The 18,828-nt window shown below is 44.3% G+C and overlaps 1 protein-coding gene across 1 annotated transcript in view; it reads right to left on the bottom strand.

Moving 5' to 3' along the window:
- The window catches only part of LOC311132322 (uncharacterized protein), a gene marked incomplete at both ends in the record, with an annotated part of 88,384 nt that overhangs the window by 35,682 nt on the left and 33,874 nt on the right, over positions 1-18,828 (bottom strand). The window contains 11 exons of the mRNA XM_084165572.1: positions 1,362-1,415; positions 1,512-1,565; positions 1,736-1,789; positions 4,063-4,101; positions 6,926-6,988; positions 7,113-7,157; positions 7,943-8,062; positions 8,340-8,420; positions 9,603-9,878; positions 10,178-10,301; positions 11,781-11,892. Of these exons, the coding sequence (XP_084021698.1) occupies positions 1,362-1,415; positions 1,512-1,565; positions 1,736-1,789; positions 4,063-4,101; positions 6,926-6,988; positions 7,113-7,157; positions 7,943-8,062; positions 8,340-8,420; positions 9,603-9,878; positions 10,178-10,301; positions 11,781-11,892 (1,022 nt within the window). The remainder of the gene's footprint in view (positions 1-1,361; positions 1,416-1,511; positions 1,566-1,735; positions 1,790-4,062; positions 4,102-6,925; positions 6,989-7,112; positions 7,158-7,942; positions 8,063-8,339; positions 8,421-9,602; positions 9,879-10,177; positions 10,302-11,780; positions 11,893-18,828) is intronic.

Here is an 18,828-nt window from a genome sequence, read left to right as displayed (position 1 = left end):
TGTTGACGAGGACAAGGCTGGAGATCACTCTGTCATGCTGATTGAGTTAGAATAACAGACTGGAGTTTAAAAGGAGGGTGGTGCTTGAAATCATTGTTCTTCCTCTGTTAACCATGGTTACCTGCAAGGAAACACGTGCCGTCATCATTGCTTTGCACAAAAATGGCTTCCCAGGCAAGGATATTGCTGTTAGTAAGATTGCACCTAAATCAACCATTTATCGGATCATTAAGAACTTCAAGGAGAGAGGTTCAATTGTTGTGAAGAAGGCGTCAGTGCGCCCAAGAAAGTCCAGCAAGCGCCAGGACCGTCTCCTAAAGTTGATTCAGCTGTGGGATCGGGGCACCACCAGTGCAGAGCTTGCTCAGGAATGGCAGCAGGCAGATGTGAGTGCATCTGCACGCACAGTGAGACGAAGACTTTTGGAGGATGGCCTGGTGTCAAGAAGGGCAGCAAAAAAGCCACTTCTCTCCAGGAAAAACATCAGGGACAGACTGATATTCTGCAAAAGGTACAGGGATTGGACTGCTGAGGACTGGGGTAAAGTCATTTTCTCTGATGAATCCCCATTCCGATTTTTTGGGGCATCCGGAAAACACCTTGTCCGGAGAAGACAAGGTGAGCGCTACCATCAGTCCTGTGTCATGCCAACAGTAAAGCATCCTGAGACCATTCATGTGTGGGGTTGCTTCTCAGCCAAGGGAGTGGGCTCACTCACAATTTTGCCTAAGAACACAGCCATGAATAAAGAATGGTACCAACACATCCTCCGAGAGCAACTTCTCCCAACCATCCAAGAACAGTTTGGTGACGACCAATGCCTTTTCCAGCATGATGGAGCACCTTGCCATAAGGCAAAAGTGATAACTAAGTGGCTCGGGGAACAAAACATCGACATTTTGGGTCGATGGCCAGGAACCTCCCCAGACCTTAATCCCATTGAGAACTTGTGGTCGATCCTCAAGAGGCGGGTGGACAAACAAAACCCCACAAATTCTGACAAACTCCAAGCATTGATTATGCAAGAATGGGCTGCCATCAGTCAGGATGTGGCCCAGAAGTTAATTGACAGCATGACAGGGCAGATTGCAGAGGTCCTGAAAAAGAAGGGTCAACACTGCAAATATTGACTCTTTGCATAAACTTAATGTAATTGTCAATAAAAGCCTTTGACACTTATGGAATGCTTGTAATTATACTTCAGTATACCATAGTAACATCTGACAAAAATATCTCATAACACTGAAGCAGCGAACTTTGTGAAGACCAATACTTGTGTCATTCTCAAAACTTTTGACCACGACTGTATACTCTCCAAGACCTATATGGAATCAACAAGGAGAAATAGAACGTTCACCCACCTTTGGTCCCAGAGGTCCAGGTAATCCCTGATCGCCTGCCAGCCCTGATTCACCCTGTCACAATAAAGCAGAAAGATCCAGAAATTATTCAGAAATGTTTAAATTATAATTACAGCAAGAGAATATTATGGTAAGATGGTTGTCTCATACTCTTCCTCCTTTAGATCCATCTTTCCCAGCAAGACCTGCCGCTCCACTGGATCCCTGGAAGGGGTTTTAAAGCACAATCGAAAAAGTATATCATTCCTGTCTATTGTACGTGTCCAAATGTAGAATCTACTTGCAGACAAGCAGCGCAACAGATACAGTATGGCAAGCCTCAACATTTAATTAATCACCTCTGTGAAAAGCAAAACTCTTTAGGATCATCTCACCTTCTCCCCTTTGGATCCTTCATCACCGAATGTCCCCTGTCTACCGGGATCACCCTGTAGAGAGAGGAGAGGAGGTTAGAGTGGCTGGACACCGGTGATGCGTAGGCATAATGGTGTAACAGATGCAGACAGCGGCGACGTGTTGTGAGACAATATGGTGGGGTTCACTTTCTGAACAGGGATTAGTAGATTACTGTTAGAACAAGTAGTACACAAGAAACACATAAAAACTGCTTTTGGGACAAAACAGACAGTTATTCACGTACAGAATGCACACACTGTACATAAACAAGCAAGGATGAACATTTAGAACACATTCAACTTTGAGCAATGGCATTGGGGGCCAAACTATGGTAACAGCGGTCTGGTCCGGTCCAGTTCTTGAAGACCCACAGTGTTCTCAATGCAGAGGTCTGTTCATACACACAGCCTAACTCAACCCTAACTCAACCTCACTTACTCACAGCCAACCCAACCTCAAACTCAAGGAACAATGCTTAGAACGTTTTTATAGCCTTTTAACATTGTAGTTTTGGTTTGTGCTCTGATGTCATTCTTTGTGCCAAGGAATTCCTCCAAAGAATTTGAACTCTTAGAAGAAAAACGTATGGGTGTTTAATTACATAGTGCCACTAAGCCTTCGACCACCAAAAAGACTTTACTCTGACTTTACTTCATAAACCACTTTCTTTACAAGTCAAACTGCTACCCTTTCATTACTCTCAGAGCTTGTATCACTTTGACGCACATCACTTCTTCATCAAAAGAGAGCAGTATTGCAACAAATGTCTTCATACAACCAATGGTGGCCTATAATGAAAGGACATTATACACAAAATACTTTAAATTGCTTTTGTACGATCGTCTAGTCTAGACTGTTGAGGATGTATTTACTATAGTAGCAAGCAGAGCATGATGAATTAACTTTGACCACTTACAAGTCAATGTGCCAGCATGTCCATTCTGACCACACCTCTGGGTGTACTAACTAACTAACGTCAAGTTTTGCATTCTGTTTGCAAAGTTGACACAAACAGAATTGTAAAAACCCTATAGTAGAAACATGGATTTTCCAGAAATAGAATGAAATATAATAGTTATTCTATTTCAATGGGTTTTGCAGACAGAGATAGAAAAATAGATAGTATTTAAGCAGAAATGCCCTTAAAACAGTAAACTCCTCAGCCAGTAGGTGGGTGTTGCACTTCTTCTCCAACTAGCCCTGGAAATTCCACCACCACGTCATGTCCGCAAATGAATAAATTGCCAGGATTCAGGCATGCATCTTTTTGTAGCTAAGGGTGGCTGCTTGTGTTGTGAATCAAGATGGCTGGAGTGAGCCCATGACGTTGAGACTGTTAACCTGACCTTGATGCCGTAAGCTAATATTTCCAAGTCCTAACACTGTGGATATCAAAGCAGGAAGTTACACTGTCTACATGTCGCCTGCATGTTGAAATGACAGCACACTCGCTACAGGTGCAGCTGTCAGCACTAGACCTGGGTTCACATAGTATTTAACATATTTAAAATACATTGAGTGCTTGATTGAGCGTCTCTGATTCAGAGGGATTGGGCAAATGCGGAAGACACAGTTTGGTTGAATGCATTCAGTTGTGCAACTGACTTGGTATCCCCTTTCCCTTCCCTGGCTAGAGTGCCGGATTGGTGTGGTTTTGGGACTATCTAACAAGCAAGCTCATTCAAGCAAACAAAACTATTAAAAAAGACATCCTATTTGAACCCAGATTTAGTGTGGTCTGAACTGGCTGTATGCTACATGCCTGGCCTAGTCTGGGCTGAGGGGGAAATTATACCCTATAGCTCCTAGCTGGCAATGCCACGCAGGGCGAACCCAGTGTGTGTGTGTGTGTGTGTGTGTGTGTGTGTGTGTGTGTGTGTGTGTGTGTGTGTGTGTGTGTGTTTGTGTTTAACAGAACCAAATTGTGTGTTTCTAACGGAGCAGGTGGGCGTCTGCATGGGAAAGGGAAAGGGGGATACCTAGTCAGTTGTATTTCAATTGAATGCATTCAAATGAAATGTGTCTGTCCTTGTCCTCTGTGCTACACTTCCTCTGTGGCCAACAATCCTGTAATTCTCACTATGACATGTACGGCCATTGTCCTACTCCCAAAGAATGGTGTGGTATTCCGGAAAAAAAATCATAGTTTTTCTACAGTGCTACTGCACTTTAGGAGATGTAATTCTGTCTTTGTTAAATGTGTGTGATAGAGACAGACATCTTTGGTTGTAGAGGGTTAGAATATAATGTTATTGTTATTATTATTGTGACGGGAGGAGTTTTACTGTCAAAACCATGACCTTACCTTCTCACCTCTGTCTCCCTTGACAGATATTATTTTGCCCTGCAAATAATCAATCAACATGGATCAATTATTATCGAGGCTGGAGTAAGAAAAGGCAGCGGAAAAGATAAAAGAGGTGCATGCAACCTAAGATAACAGAAACTTCGAAGTCTAATATCTACCACAGGAGGTTGGTGGCACCTTAATTGGGGAGGACGGGCTCATGGTAATGGCTGGAGCGGAATCGGTGGAATGGTATCAAACACATCAAACACATGATTTCCATGTGTTTGATGCCAATTCATTCGCTCCGTTCCAGACATTATTATGAGCCGTCTTCCCCTCAGCAGCCTCCACTGATGTCTACAGTGCATTGGAAAGTATTCAGACCCCTTGACTTTTTCCACATTTTGTTACGTTACAGCCTTATACTAAAATTGATTAAGTTGCTTTATTTCCTCATCAATCTACACACAATACCCCATAATGACAAAGCAAAAACAGGTTTTTAGGACATTTAAACAAAATTTAAAACAGAAATGCCTTATTTACGTAAGTATTCAGACCCTTTGCTATGAGACTCGAAATTGAGCTCAGGTGCATCCTGTTTCCATTGATCATCCTTGAGCTGTTTCTATAAATTGATTGGAGTCCACCTGTGGTAAATTCAATTAATTGGCCATGATTTGGAAAGGTCCCACAAATGACAGTGCATATCAGAGCAAAAACCAAGCCATAAGGTCAAAGGAATTGTCCGTAGAGCTCCGAGACAGGATTGTTTCGGAGGATGCATTGGCTCTCGACCTTCTCCTCTCCCGAGTCCATACGGTAGTTGCAGCGATGGGACAAGACCGTAACTACCAATTGGATATCACGAAATTGGGGAGAAAAAGTCCATCATTCTAAAATAGAAGAAGTTTGGAACCACCAAGACACTTCCTAGAGCTGGCCGCCCGGCCTAACTGAGCAATCGCAGGAGAAGGGCCTTGGTCAGGTTGGTGACCAAGAACCCGATGGTCACTCTGATAGAGCTCCAGAGTTCCTCTGTGGAGATGAGAGAAACTTCCAGAAGGACAACCATCTCTGCAGCACTCCACCAATCAGGCCTTTATGGTAGAGTGGGCAGACGGAAGCCACTCCTCAGTAAAAGGCACATGACAGCCCGCTTGGAGTTAACCAAAAGGCACCTAAAGACTCAGACCATGAGAATCAAGATTCTCTGGTCTGATGAAACCAAGATAGAACTCTTTGGCCTGAATGCCAAGCATCACGTCTGGAAGACACCTGGCACCATCGCTACGGTGAAGCATAGTGGTGGCAGCATCATGCTGTGGGGATGTTTTTCAGCGGCAGGGAGTGGAAAACTAGTCAGGATCGAGGGAAAGATAAACGGAGCAAAGTACAGAAAGATCCTTGATGAAAACCTGCTCCAGAGCGCTAAGGACCTCAGACTGGGGCGAAGGTTCAATTTCCAACAGGACAACGACCCTAAGCACACAGCCAAGACAACGCAGGAGTGGCTTTGGGACAAGTCTCTGAATGTCCTTGAGTGGCCCAGCCAGAGCCTGGACTTGAACCCGATCTAACATCTCTGGAGAGACCTGAAAATAACTGTGCAGTGATGCTCCCCATCCAACCTGACAGCGCTTGAGAGGATCTGCAGAGAAGAATGGGAGTAACTCCCCAAGTACAGGTGTGCCAAGCTTGTAGCGTCATACCCAAGTAGACTTGAGGCTATAATCGCTGCCAAAGGTGCTTCAACAAATTACTCAGTAAAGGGTCTGAATACTTATGTAAATGTGATATTTAATTTTTTTTATTTTTAATACATTTGCAAAAATTTCTAAAAATCTGTTTTTGCTTTGTCATTATGGGGTATTGTGTGTAGATTGATGAGGAAAAAAACAATTTAATACATTTTTGAATAAGGCTGTAACATAACAAAATGTGGAAAAAGTAAAGGGGTCTGAATACTTTCCGAATGCAATCTACATAGATTAACACATCATCTAGCAGGAACTTTAAACATTATTATTTTTATATCATATACTTAACACAATACAACAAAAAAACTCCAATATGAGGTAAACAAGCTATGTGCTACTATGACTGTTTATTATGTTTACTATCAACTGTTTCTTTTTTAAATATCAGGCCCATACAGATCTGCTATCTTAATTTGATATTCTGTTGTCGCAGAGAATTTTCCAGCACAGTAGGAAATGCAAATTGTTGTGTATTCAAAGTTTAAAGGCTTCTAAAGCAGTAGTGGTTCGTGGGTAAAATCACTGGAAACAGGAGCTGCCTCCACTATTCCAGCACCATTTTAACTTCCAACATTTCAACATCATCAAATCACCTCTTCTTAGTCAAATACAGTGACAACTAAAAGATACCAAAAACAATTTAAAACTCGCTAGCCTAACTTCCATTCATGGATTCATCAGATAGATGGCCTACACGTAGAAAGACAGAGGGGCTCTGTTTCGCTCACTCGGATGCTTTCTCCTGTGAGGTACAGTATATTCAGCCTCTTGCAAATTGAAGAACAATTCTGAAACGCAGAGAGACGAAATATACATTATTTAATAGTTTTTGGTTGTTTTTTAGCAAAAAAATGTGGGAAGCCTGGCTTACCTTGGTATCTATGAATACATGCCACTGTTCTAAAGTTTGTAATTTCCACTTCAAAATGTCAGACTTGATTTGCCCTAACTAATCAACCCCTACAAAAATGTCCATTCATTATAATCCACATAATAATTCACATTTCCTATTGCTGCAGGATTATTTTCCTCCTGTGAGAGACAGGGTCAAATTAAGATAGCAGATAAATAAATGGGACATTAGTACGTTTGACATTGTCACAGTAATGTTTTCATACAGTTTCTCCTTTGGCACCCTTGAGGCCAGAAGGTCCAACCGCTCCCAGAGCACCAGTATCACCCTGAAAGAGTAGGCATGTGGCATTATGACAGAGCACAACAACGAGCCCAGAGCTAATAGATTCAGAAAATAGGAATATTGTTGCATCACACATGAGATTTGGCTTAGGAGGAGCGTTAGATGACCTTTTCACCCTTGGGACCGGCAACACCAGGTACACCAATCTCTCCCTGTGGGGAAGGAACATTTATTTATCCATTATTTCATCATGTAGTCACATTGAAAATAAGATCTATTTTGCAAGTGAGTAAAACATTAAAGGGATACCTTGGAATTTTGGCATTGAGGCCCTTTATCTACTTTCCCTGCGTCAGATGAACTTTTATGTCTCTGTGTCCAGTATGTTAGCGGTAGTTTCGCGAGCCAATGCTAACTAGGGTTAGTGCAATTACTGGAAGTCTATGGGTATCTGCTAGCATGCTAGTAGATACCATAGACTTCCAGTCATTATGCTAACGCTAGTTAGCAATTGCGCTAGCGCTGGTTAGCAACTTCCTTCAAACTGCACACAGAGACCTAAAAATGGTAGCCACAAGTTAATCTGACTCTGGGGAAGTAGATAAAGGGCCTCATTGCCAAAATCACTAAGTATCCCTTTAAATAAACAGATCTTTGGAAACCGTAAAACACATGACCATTGATATAGAGGAGCTATGACCTATAATAAAGCAATATGCAGGAGGGGGTGTGGTATATGGCCAATATACCATGGCTAAGGGCTGTTCTTATGCACAACGCAATGTGGAGTGCCTTGATACAGCCCTTAGCCGTGGTATATTGCCCATATATCATAAACCTCCGAAGTGCCTTATTGCTATTAAAAACTGGTTACCAACGTAATTAGAACAGTAAAACAAAATGTTTTGTCATACCCGTGGTATACGGTCTCATATACCATGGCTTTCAGCCAATCAGCATTCAGGGCTCGAACACCAAGTTTATAAATAGATCTTACCCTCTCTCCAGCAGGACAGGAGCAGTTGACCGCCTGGGGTCCTACCTGCTGCTCCCCCACTGCAGGGGTGGGGGTGGGAATCTCTATGGGAGGGGCCTCCGTCACCACCTTCTTGGGGCACTGGAATTAAAAAACTGTGTTACCATCTGAAGGTGAGCCAGGTAAGTGGACAGGACAGAGAAAATGAGAAAAAGGAAAGATGGCTCTCAGGAAGCAGTGAGGCATGATAGGCATTCTGTCCAGCACAGTGGCCCAGGCCCACCACAGTGACAGATGATTGGCTGACTCACTGGAGTGGCCCACCACTGTAAGGTGAGTATGAAAACCATGGCAGACATGCTCCTGGAGTGGACTACCACAGAGACAGGTACCCTGTTTGTCAGACTGTCTGACTCACCGGCCCGGTGGGCAGATCACAGCAGGTCTCCAGCTCAGCGTGTTTGGAGTCACAGTAGATCATCATCCTCTGGAGGTCAAACTGCAGGGCCAGAAAGTCACAAAGTAAGCTAAACATACACTACAGTACAGTAAATGAACACAGAATCACAAGATGGACACTACAGATGTAGGATCTTAATTTGAGCCAGTTTGCACATTTTACATTTTAGTAATTTAGCAGACGCTCTTATCCAGAGCGACTTACAGTTAGTGAGTGCATACATTTTTCTTACTGGCCCCCAGTGGGAATCGAACCCACAACCCTGGTGTTCCAAGCGCCATGCTCTACCAACTGTCCTGCAGCAACAGGAAATGTGAATTATTATGTGGATTATAATTAATGGACATTTTTGTAGGAGTTGATTCGTTAGGGCAAATCAAGTCTGACATTTTAAAGTGGAAATTACAAACTTTAGAACAGTGGCGCGTATTCATGGATGCCAAGGTAAGCCAGGCTTCCCAAAAAACAACCAAAAACTATTAAATAATGTATATTTCGTCTCTCTGCGTTTCAGAATTGTTCTTCAATTTGCAAGAGGCTGAATATACTGTATCTCACAGGAGAAAGCATCCGAGTGAGCGAAACAGAGCCCCTCTGTCTTTCTACGTGTAGGCCATCTATCTGATGCTGTCTGATCCAAACGAGTATGACATTGTTGCCACCCGTAGCATTGAATGCAAGGGAAGCCAGCGAGCATTTGGCTTCCCTTGACATAAAAGTATAAAAAATTAGCCAATCAGCGTTGAGCTAAACTGTGAATGGTCCTGGCACACCAAAAAAAGTGTCAAGGGAAGCCAGCATAGATTTGGCGTCTCTCTTATCAAATCGTATTGAGAGCATACGTCATTGACAGAAACAACTTCAATTATTGCATCTCGTTGGGTTGTTGTCCTCCGGTGGCTAGCTAGCGAGCTAAAATTGGCCCTTTCCTAAATTAGCCAATTAGTCAAGTCTGACATTTCATAGTGGAAATTACAAACTTTAGAAGCCTTTTTAAACCTTGAGTACACTACAAGTTTGCATTTCCTGCTGTGCAGGAAAATTCTCAGCAACAAAAGAGTCAAATTAAGATCCCACATCTGTAGTCTAGAAATACAATATAAAGAGTACTTCCTTAATCCACCATGTTGTTCCACCACATACGGTACCATACTTCCATTCCCCTGAACTTCCCACTGCTCTTAACCTCAACCCTTATACTTGGAACACCCAGCCACTCACATCAATGGGCACGCTGTCGTACAGCCTCTTCCCGATCACAGTCTTCCCGTGGATATCAATGTCCTCCCTGTCCCCGATGGGCAGGGTCTGGATGAGTTTACAGTCCAGGTACAGAGACACCGACTTGGCCTCGACGCTCAAGGCGATCTTGTGCCAGTTCCTGTCGAACAGGTTGTCCACCTCCTCATTCTTGAACACAGCTCTCACTGCGTCTTTGGTCAGCCCCACTGCGTTGTATTCCACTGCCTTGTTCTCACCGTCCAGACGGATAGACACCTGGGTAGGAGCGCCGGGGGAAGGATCAAGTGAATAAAGTTGAATGTGTTAATAATGAAAGGATTCTCCTATGCATCTGATAGGCAAATATAACATGTTCTCTGATATTCAATGGTACAAATTATCAGGAAAACAATAATCATGCCAGCCCTGAAACTGGTAATCAAATAGACTCAGCATGGAGTCTTTTGATGCACACACACACACACACACACACACACACACACACACACACACACACACACACACACACACACACACACACACACACACACACACACACCACTATGATAACCCACCTGTGGAATTCCATACTTGTCAAAGATTTGCCAGAGGTACCAGTCCTCTCGTCTCGAGGTCTTCCTGAACTTGAAAGTCGTCACAAAGGCATATTCATCTGGCAGACCTTGAGGGAAAACATCTCTAGAAAACAACAGCACAGAGGGTTGCCAATTAATCATTTTTTTACGGGGCACTGCCAAAATCAGTGTGAAACAGAATGAGGTGCTCTCCCCACTATTTATTGTTTCTGCAGTGAGGATTCACCATCTTCAGAGAATGATTCTGTAAGCAGATAATCATTGTTTGAAGCTCAAAAAGTAGTAGTAGCAGTATGCAAATCAGGGAGCCAAGTAAACGTCTCTTTCACCGATGCGATTCGGTTCCTAACATTCACTATCAAGAGCCATTCATAATGGGTTAGTGCTAACTGGATCCTTTGGATGTCCCTTTCCTAAACCCTAACCCTAACCTTAACCCTTACATTAAACATTTTAAATGTCAACTTCAAAGAGATAGGGACATCCCGGGTAGCAAGGACCGTTCAAAAAGAGCTGTTTGTTCGCGAACGACACATCATTAGAATTGAACAGTAAACTGAAGTGAAGATGAAATTAGGCAACTCTTGGAAAGTAGTGGAAGTTGATGAAAACTATTATTACAGGTTTGGTGATACTGATGGTGTGTCGAGACTGATGATTTGTTGACAACTGTAGCTAAGCGTACCCAGCTATGGACAGAAGTGACTTCACGTAGCAGGTTAGTAGAATTAATGCAGAAGGTTAAGATAATTAACATAGCAGGTTAGGAGAATGAGGTTAAAGTTAGGAAAAGGGTTAGGGTTAGGCTTAGCTAAAATGCTATAGTTGTCAACAACAGCTTTTCGGATAGTCACTCTAGCTCTGCCCTCATGTGGGTGCTAGCAAGCTAGGTAGTGCTAGGTATCAACAGCCAATCGAGTAGGGTCTGGAAGGTATAGTGAGCTTTGATTGGTCAATAGCGTTGCGATATTGTGGAGTATTTGCATAAAGTTCAGCTTTCCCCAACGGTCCCCCCGCCCACTTCACTTCCCTCCATTAAAAATGAATGGGGCTCCGTTGTTTCATTACCCCCAACGTGTTATGTTGAAATGCACTGATATCCCCGATGCAACAACTAAATGGAGCTGTGCTGGGAGCCACAGCCATAAAAAACATCAGTCTCGACAAACCATCAGTATCATAACACCTGAACCTATTGGAGGCCATTTTCAAATGTAGCCTATAAAAGCATTTACACAAGCAGCCCAATTCTGATAATTTGCCCAATCATTGTCAAAGAGCTGATCTGATTGGTAAAAATACCAATTAGTAGAAAAAAATATCAGAATTGGGTTGCCTGTGTAAACGTAGCCTAAGGGTAGAAACATGTTGGTGTTATCAATAAAGAAGCTTTAAAAAAAATTAAAAATAAACTTCCACTGCCCTCCAACAGTTGCTGAATTGTGTCTTCACTTTTTATTAGGATAGGAAGATTGTGATGGAAGACCTGTCAGCAACTCAACTCAATCAATCAATGTAAACCGTGGCCTGTGAATTAAATGTAGGCCTATTTGTCACAGCAAATACAGAATTGTTCACTCACTCTGTCTGTTGTACAATAGGCATGGTCCCAAGTCGGACATAGGAACTCTGGCCCTCATCAATCCTTGATCCCAGTATGTTTTCCACTTTGAAGTATTCCATCAGGTCGAACCCTGCAACAGACAGGACAGAAAATAACATGATTAGCCTAAAGTTATAGCTGAGTAAATCAAATAATTGAAGTGGTTTGTAGAACTTTCTTCTGATCACCAACAGAGGGAGCACAGATCATGAAAAGTCCAGAGCAACACACTAAAAACCATAAAAAGAGCTATAGGTTGAAAACGACTGACAGACAGATACCCAAGTAGATAGGATGATATTTACTGTATACTGTTTCTCACAATTTATATATATATATATATATATATATATATCCTTACTAGCTAGTCAGATTGATACAGTTCAATTTGGGGGGTTTTGAGAGACAGAGAGAGAGAGAGAGAGAGAGAGAGAGAGAGAGAGAGAGAGAGAGAGAGAGAGAGAGAGATCACAAGGTTTTGTATAGTGATTCTGGATGTAGCAAATGGGCATTTGCCATCCCAGCACAAAACAAGCAATGATCACTCAAAATACCAAACAATTCTCACGCCCTAAAGTGGAGTAGAACTATGCATATTTGGGGTCTCCACCATATGTCATCACTTGAGAAAAGAAAAGTTACAAACAAAAGGAAATCCTCTCTGTAGTTTGTGGTTGCCCACTAATAGACTGCCAGTAGCTATTTGAATGAAAACTTCCCAGACTGGTTTAGGCGTAGGGTCTCCTACCATTCAGCAATCCTATTGAACAAGTGGCGAGTCAGCAGAGAACCATAGAACCATAGACTGGTGGCCATGATGTCCCCACTGTGTGTAATTATGAACCGACGATCACGGCAGCCTAGTGCCCAGATGTTGCCCCTGTCCGGATCAAAAGAATGTCTTTCCCTTTCCCAGTTACTGCACTCATTTGGCGTTCCCCACAGAGCCAGGTCGCCCCATTGGCCATCTATTCTCTGGCTTTTCAGAATAACTTTTTGGAGGATGATGATTATACAGCATCCTCTGCCAATCCAAATTACAGGTCTGTCCTACAGCCCGGCTCGTCATTAAAGCCACGGGACTCAGCGAGTGCACAGAGCATGGAGAGTATTTGCATAGTGCAGCACGGTGACAGAAGAGAAAACAGAGCTATAAAAAACCTCAGCTGGATTATGGGTAGTTGGGTACCTCCTCGACCACGACCCACCCAGATGACATCTGATCTCAAAGTGTTACTCTACCATAATTGTCTAGGCGGGGTGGGGCGGGGCAGTTAACCCCACAGACCAGTAGACCTGTCTGTCTGTCTGAGTACTTGGCACTTCCTTGCTGTGAGATGAAGTAGATAGATGCAGCAGGTCAGAGGAATGTTTATTGTTTCAGACAGTTGATGGGCTATGGGGTCCCTTCGACAGTTATCCAGCAGCATGCTATGACAGGGCTATGGGGCCCCTGTATGTTTTAAGGTTTAAAAAATGTGTTGCTAATGGTGTATCTGCAGCCTGTGCAGTTTGCCACCTGCCTGTAGGCTTCAGTAGCACTGTCACATTACCGCCTTCATAATGAAACTTAACTGCCCCCTGAACAATGTTAAGTATCACATATTGACATTCACAAGTCATATTCCTTCTGAATTATGTCCATATGGGAAATGTGATTCAAATCTAGCTGAGAAAATGTATACTGTAGCCTGATTAAGCTTACCTGGACTAGCTAGCGTGTAGCTACTGGTAACTATTAGCAACTGTGGATAGTTGTTTCACGCTTAAGAGTGTCTGTAATTACGCCAGCTAGCTGCCTACAATAAATACATACAATAATGCCTACCATTCAGCTGTTTTTCTAACCTCATTGTCTGAAGCGTTAACGTTAGCTAGTAAGTAGCTACTGAGCTCGAAATGTAGCTAGCTTGTTGCTACCTGGATAGCTAACTAAACAATAGCTGGAACGACCTAGCGAACAGACGCGAACTGGCTGAGTCGATTCAGTGGCTAGCTTTGCACTTGGCTAGCTAACAGTAGCTGCTAGGGGTAAGTTATAACCTACATTTGTGTTTTGTTTTCACATACTGGTAGCCAGAGTCGTTCAAGGGAATTCGGGACATGGGTGACTAGTTAACGTTAGCTTGGCTCTCTCTGTGTGTTCGTGCCGTGGGTGGAGGGGTTTTTTCATTGGCAGAAAGCAATGGCTAGCTAGTATGCTAACTATTCTAGCTAACTAACTGGCTGAATAAGTTGACGACGGACTCGCTCAAGCTGTCAGGACTAACCCACAACGTTAGACACGGACACGAATGATCTGCTTGGCGTGTTGACACACTGGTGGTTTGTTGTGACCGAGTATTGGTGCTAAACCGTGTTGTTGGAGGCTGGCATGCTAGTTGGCTGTGGCGTCCTAGGACTAGGTGCCCTGGACGGTTTTCACGGAAGAATACTGTACCAAGTTAGCTAGCTGAATAAACTAAGTTAGTCTATTCCTAGAAAACATTGAACCGCTGTAGTTTACAACAATTATAGTATCTGAGGTGGAAGTTGGGAGAGTTATATTTGGGTGTTTCAGTGAAACGTAAGTGAGGGAGGCCCCGCTCTCTCGCTTTCCCAGATGTTTAGTTCATTTCATTCCGATCTCCTTTGCATTATTGTAGCCATTTTCTGTAGCCTGTCAACTATGCCTCTGTCTATCCCTGTTCTCTCCTCTCTGCACAGGCTATACAAACGCCTCACACCGCGTGGCTGCTGCCTCTCTAACCTGGTGGTCCCTGCACGCACGACCCACGTGGAGTTCCAGGTCTCCGGCAGCCTCTGCGGCCAACAAAGCAGAGTTCATCTCAGCCTATGCTACCCTCCAGTCCCTCGACTTCTTGGCGCTGACGGAAACATGGATTACCACTGAAAACACTGCTACTCCTACTGCTCTCTCCTCGTCTGACCATGTGTTCTCGCATACCCCGAGAGCATCTGGTCAGCGGGGTGGTGGCACAGGAATCCTCATCTCTCCCAAGTGGACATTCTCACTTTTTCCCCTGACCCATCTGTCTATCACCTCATTTGAATTCCATGCTGTCACAGTCACTAGCCCATTCAAGCTTAACATCCTTGTCATTTATCGCCCTCCAGGTTCCCTTGGAGAGTTCATCAATAAGCTTGATGCCTTGATAAGTTCCTTTCCTGAGGATGGCTCACCCCTCACAGTTTTGGGTGACTTTAACCCCCCTACATCTACCTTTGACTAATTTCTCTCTGCCTCCTTCTTTCCACTCCTCTCCTCTTTTGACCTCACCCTCTCACCGTCCCCCCCTACTCACAAGGCAGGCAATACGCTTGACCTCATCTTTACTAGATGCTGTTCTTCTACTAATCTCACTGCAACTCCCCTCCATGTCTCTGACCACTACTTTGTATCCTTTTCTCTCTCGCTCTCCTCCAACACTACTCACTCTGCCCCTACTCAGATGGTAATGTGTCGTCGCAACCTTCGCTCTCTCTCTCCCGCTACTCTCTCCTCTTCCATCCTATCATCTCTTCCCTCTGCTCAATCCTTCTCCCTCCAATCTCCTGATTCTGCCTCCTCAACCCTCCTCTCCTCCCTTTCTGCATCTTTTGACTCTCTATGTCCCCTATCCTCCCGGCCGGCTCGGTCCTCCCCTCCTGCTCCGTGGCTTGACAACTCATTGCGAGCTCACAGAACAGTTTCACCCCTTCTCAAAAAACCTACACTCGATCCCTCCGATGTCAACAACTACAGACCAGTATCCCTTCTTTCTTTTCTCTCCAAAACTCTTGAGCGTGCCGTCTTTAGCCAACTCTCTTGCTATCGCTCTCAGAATGACCTTCTTGATCCAAACCAGTTAGGTTTCAAGACTGGTCATTCAACTGAGACTGCTCTTCTCTGTGTCACGGAGGCTTTCCGCACTGCTAAAGCTAACTCTCTCTCCTCTGCTCTTGTCCTTCTAGACCTGTCTGCTGCCTTTGATACTGTGAACCATCAGATCCTCCTCTCCACCCTCTCCGAGCTGGGCATCTCCGGCGCGGCTCACTCTTGGATTGCGTCCTACCTGACCGGTCGCTCCTACCAAGTGGCGTGGCAAGAATCTGTCTCCGCACCACGTGCTCTCACCACTGGTGTCCCCCAGGGCTCTGTTCTAGGCCCTCTCCTATTCTCGCTATACACCAAGTCACTTGGCTCTGTCATATCCTCACATGGCCTCTCCTATCATTGCTACGCAGACGACACACAACTAATCTTCTCCTTTCCCCCTTCTGATAACCAGGTGGCGAATCGCATCTCTGCATGTCTGTCAGACATATCAGTGTGGATGACGGATCACCACCTCAAGCTGAACCTCGGCAAGACGGAGCTGCTCTTCCTCCCGGGGAAGGACTGCCCGTTCCATGATCTCGCCATCACGGTTGACAACTTCGTTGTGTCCTCCTCCCAGAGTGCAAAGAGCCTTGGCGTGACCCTGGACAACACCCTGTCGTTCTCCGCTAACATCAAGGCGGTGACCCGATCCTGTATGTTCATGCTCTACAACATTCGGAGAGTACGACCCTGCCTTACACAGGAAGCGGCACAGGTCTTAATCCAGGCACTTGTCATCTCCCGTCTGGATTACTGCAACTCGCTGTTGGCTGGGCTCCCTGCCTGTGCCATTAAACCCCTACAACTCATCCAGAATGCCGCAGCCCGTCTGGTGTTCAACCTTCCAAGTTCTCTCACGTCACCCCGCTCCTCCGCACACTCCACTGGCTTCCAGATGAAGCTCGCATCTGCTACAAGACCATGGTGCTTGCCTACGAAGCTGTGAGGGGAACAGCACCTCCGTACCTTCAGGCTCTGATCAGTCCCTACACCCCAAACGAGGGCATTGCGTTCATCCACCTCTGGCCTTCTGGCCCCCCTACCTTTGCAGAAGCACAGTTCCCGCTCAGCCCAGTCAAACTGTTCGCTGCTCTTGCACCCCAGTGGTGGAACAAGCTCCCTCACGACGCCAGGACAGCGGAGTCACTCACCACCTTCCGGAGACACTTGAAACCCCACCTCTTTAAGGAATACCTGGGATAGGATAAAGTAATCATTCTACCCTCCCTTACCCCACCCCAAAGAAAGAAAAAAAAAAAATATTGTAAAGTGGTTATCCCACTGGCTATAAGGTGAATGCACCAATTTGTAAGTCGCTCTGGATAAGAGCGTCTGCTAAATGACGTAAACGTAAATGTAAATGTAAAATTAAAACTCTCTTCAGAGTGATTCTCTGTAGCATTCATAGCAAACTGCAGTCTAGACTATAACTTATGAATGATATCTATATTCATAGGATGAAACAGCAGGTTATTCAAGCTAGGCCTAAGTCAAACAAACAGTGCAAATACAATTTGACCCAGTTTTATGGTGAATTATGCCAGACTGTCTGTGTATTTACAGGACAACAGGACCATTGGCTGTAGTACTGAGATCAGATGGATAGCAGTCAGCATTAGTTAACGCCCTGCCCCTGGTCCTTGCGCCCTGCTAGCATTGCCATAGTGACTTGATTGTTGTTTAAAAGGGTGTGCCCTCTCCAAACCACATTAATATGGTGGGTGGCTAACCCGGGAAACCCTTACACACAAACACACTCGCACACACACACACGCACACACACACACACTGAGCTGTTCCATTGGAGCACCAATGACATAATTGCAAATAGGAGCTTATTTTAGGCCTCTGCCTTTAAACAAGTGGAGTTTAATGTCCTCTGGCAGTACATCTATTAAACAGACAAACCTAGTAGGCCTGATATCTAGCAAGGCCAGAATAGGGCTGTGGCTCCACTTAGTTTAAGCTCCAACAGAAAAGACACAAATACAGTGGTGTGCGTGTGTGTGTGTGATGTGTGTGTGTGTGTGTGTGTGTGTGGATTAACCCATATCTGCCAATCAATCAAGCCCACACTGAGATCTGCCTGAACAATTCAGCTAAATGTAATATACCATTTAACAGATGCTTTTATCCAAAGTGACTTGTAACAACACATTTATTGTTGTTGTGAATGTGAAGCATCTTCAAACAAATTTGGCTGCATAGTTCTAGTGATTTATCCAAATTTCTTCCTCTTTATATTGCAGTTTATAGTAAAGGCCAGGCCACATAATTAGCACTGGGGTTGTCTACTAGAGGATGTGATGTATCCTGTCTAGTCAGTGGGAACCACCGGAGGAACTGTCGTTTCAAACACCAGAAACAAACACCAGCTCAGCCAGAAGGCCTCAGCTTCTCAGACAGGTTTACAACCCACGTTGTTAAACCTCTGTTCACCCCCGGATAGGGTTTTCCTGAACTTGGCTGAAAAGCTGTTTCAATGTGCAGCTCCACATGACTGAGTTAGGACTTGAATGCCCTAGAGGACTCCCCCAGGGGTCTTATCCGCTAAGGGTTGTGTGGGTGCAGGCTTTTGTTCCAGCTAAGCAGTAACACACCTGATTCAGATAATCAGTCTTATTTGAAAACCAGGTGTTACTGCTTGGCTAGATGAAATTGGCCACCTCTGCCTTTAGCACTACATCGTGGTATCAAAATCTTGACTTTTGAGTGAAAATATTTAGGTTGTGGCAGTTGACACTAAATCCATGATTATCCTACCACCAAGCATGTAGTCATGCACTCAGGAGAATTAAAGGAACAATTACTAAGCAGCAAAACTCTGAAGTATGTTATTGCAATTATTCACACCGCTTTGACACGTTAGGTTATGAAGCAAATTAACATTTTGAACAGCCCGTTAATCTAAAATGTCTCACTACGTGATGTTCTCTACATCAGATATCTCAGTGCCATGACTACAATATTTGTTTTTTGATCTGCATTCATGATATTTTATAATAATAATAATAATATGCCATTTAGCAGACGCTTTTATCCAAAGCGACTTACAGTCATGCGTGCATACATTTTTTTGTGTATGGGTAGTCCCGGGGTTCGAACCCACTACCTTGGCGTTACAAGCGCCGTGCTCTACCAGCTGAGCTACAGAGGACCACATTT

Source organism: Coregonus lavaretus (genome assembly GCF_964263955.1).
Source record: "Coregonus lavaretus genome assembly, chromosome: 7".
In the NCBI taxonomy this organism is placed as follows: domain Eukaryota; kingdom Metazoa; phylum Chordata; class Actinopteri; order Salmoniformes; family Salmonidae; genus Coregonus; species Coregonus lavaretus.
The sequence above is the reverse complement of the archived record's forward strand: the minus strand, read 5'-3'. Positions and strand labels throughout refer to the sequence as shown.